The sequence below is a fragment of the Neopelma chrysocephalum genome, unplaced genomic scaffold (genome assembly GCF_003984885.1).
Source record: "Neopelma chrysocephalum unplaced genomic scaffold, ASM398488v2 Primary Assembly neopelma1_96186, whole genome shotgun sequence".
Classification (NCBI taxonomy): domain Eukaryota; kingdom Metazoa; phylum Chordata; class Aves; order Passeriformes; family Pipridae; genus Neopelma; species Neopelma chrysocephalum.
In genome coordinates, this window is record NW_020924835.1 from 576 (window position 1) to 1,569 (window position 994).

Consider the following 994-nt stretch of genomic DNA (forward strand, 5'->3'; position numbering starts at 1 on the left):
CCTCGGTGTCCCCGGGTGACATCGTGGCGGCCCCGTACCCCGGGGACAGGCAGTGGGACCTCTGACTGTCCCCTCCCTGTTCCCAGTGTCCCCTCACTGTCCCCAATGTCCCCTCTGTCCCCCATCCCCAGTGTCCCCTCACTGTCCCCCCTCTGTCCCCAGTGTCCCCCTATGTCGGTGTCCCCGGGTGACACCGTGGCGGCCCCGTACCCCGGGGACGGGCAGTGGGACCTCCCCTCACTGTCCCCTCACTGTCCCCCCTGTCCCCTGACTGTCCCCCCTGTCCCCTCACTGTCCCCCCTCTGTCCCCAGTGTCCCCCTATGTCGGTGTCCCCGGGTGACATCGTGGCGGCCCCGTACCCCGGGGACGGGCAGTGGTACCGCGCCCGCGTTCTGGCCCTGCTGGACAACGGCCACTGGGACCTGTACTACGTGGACTTTGGGGACAACGGGGAGGCCCCTCAGGAGGCCCTGCGCACCCTCAGGTGGGGGACAACCCCGGGAAAATCCCGGGAGAATCCCGTGAGAATCCCGGGATAACGGGGTGGCCGGGTGGGAATTCCCTCCCGGGGTTTTGGGGTCCTGGCTGGGCCCGTTCTGGGGACCCTTGGGCACCTCCAGCCCCTCCTGTCCCTCCCCTGGCCCCTCAGACCTTCCCTTTGGGGTCTTTTGGGGGTCCCACAACCCTTGCCATGGGGTGCCCTGGCTGTGCCCATTTTGGGGATCCCCTCATCCCCATCCCTTCCAGGTGGGACCTCGGGGAACCCCTTGGGCACTTCCTGTCCCTCCTGTCCCTTCCCTGTCCCCTGTCCCTCCCCTGGTCCCCCCAGACCTTCCTCTTGGGGTCTTTTGGGGGTCCCACAACCCTCCCCATGGGGTGCCCTGGCTGGGCCCCTTTTGGGGATCCCCTCATCCCCATCCCTTCCAGGTGGGACCTTGGGGAACCCCCCTTGGGCACCTCCAGCCCCTCCTGTCCCTCCCCTGTCCCCTCAGA

At 68.2% G+C, this 994-nt stretch overlaps 1 protein-coding gene across 17 annotated transcripts in view; it reads left to right on the plus strand.

Annotated features, from left to right (window-relative positions):
• The first annotated feature begins 273 nt into the window (after positions 1–273).
• Positions 274–994, plus strand: part of TDRKH (tudor and KH domain containing) — a 6,073-nt gene continuing 5,352 nt past the window's right edge. For all 17 annotated transcript variants that reach the window (XR_003538334.1, XR_003538340.1, XR_003538333.1 and 14 more), the window contains exon 1: positions 274–485. Coding sequence is in view for 9 of the 17 variants with exons in the window: in XM_027708382.1 (XP_027564183.1) it covers positions 322–485 (164 nt within the window). In the remaining 8 variants the exon portion in view is untranslated. The remainder of the gene's footprint in view (positions 486–994) is intronic.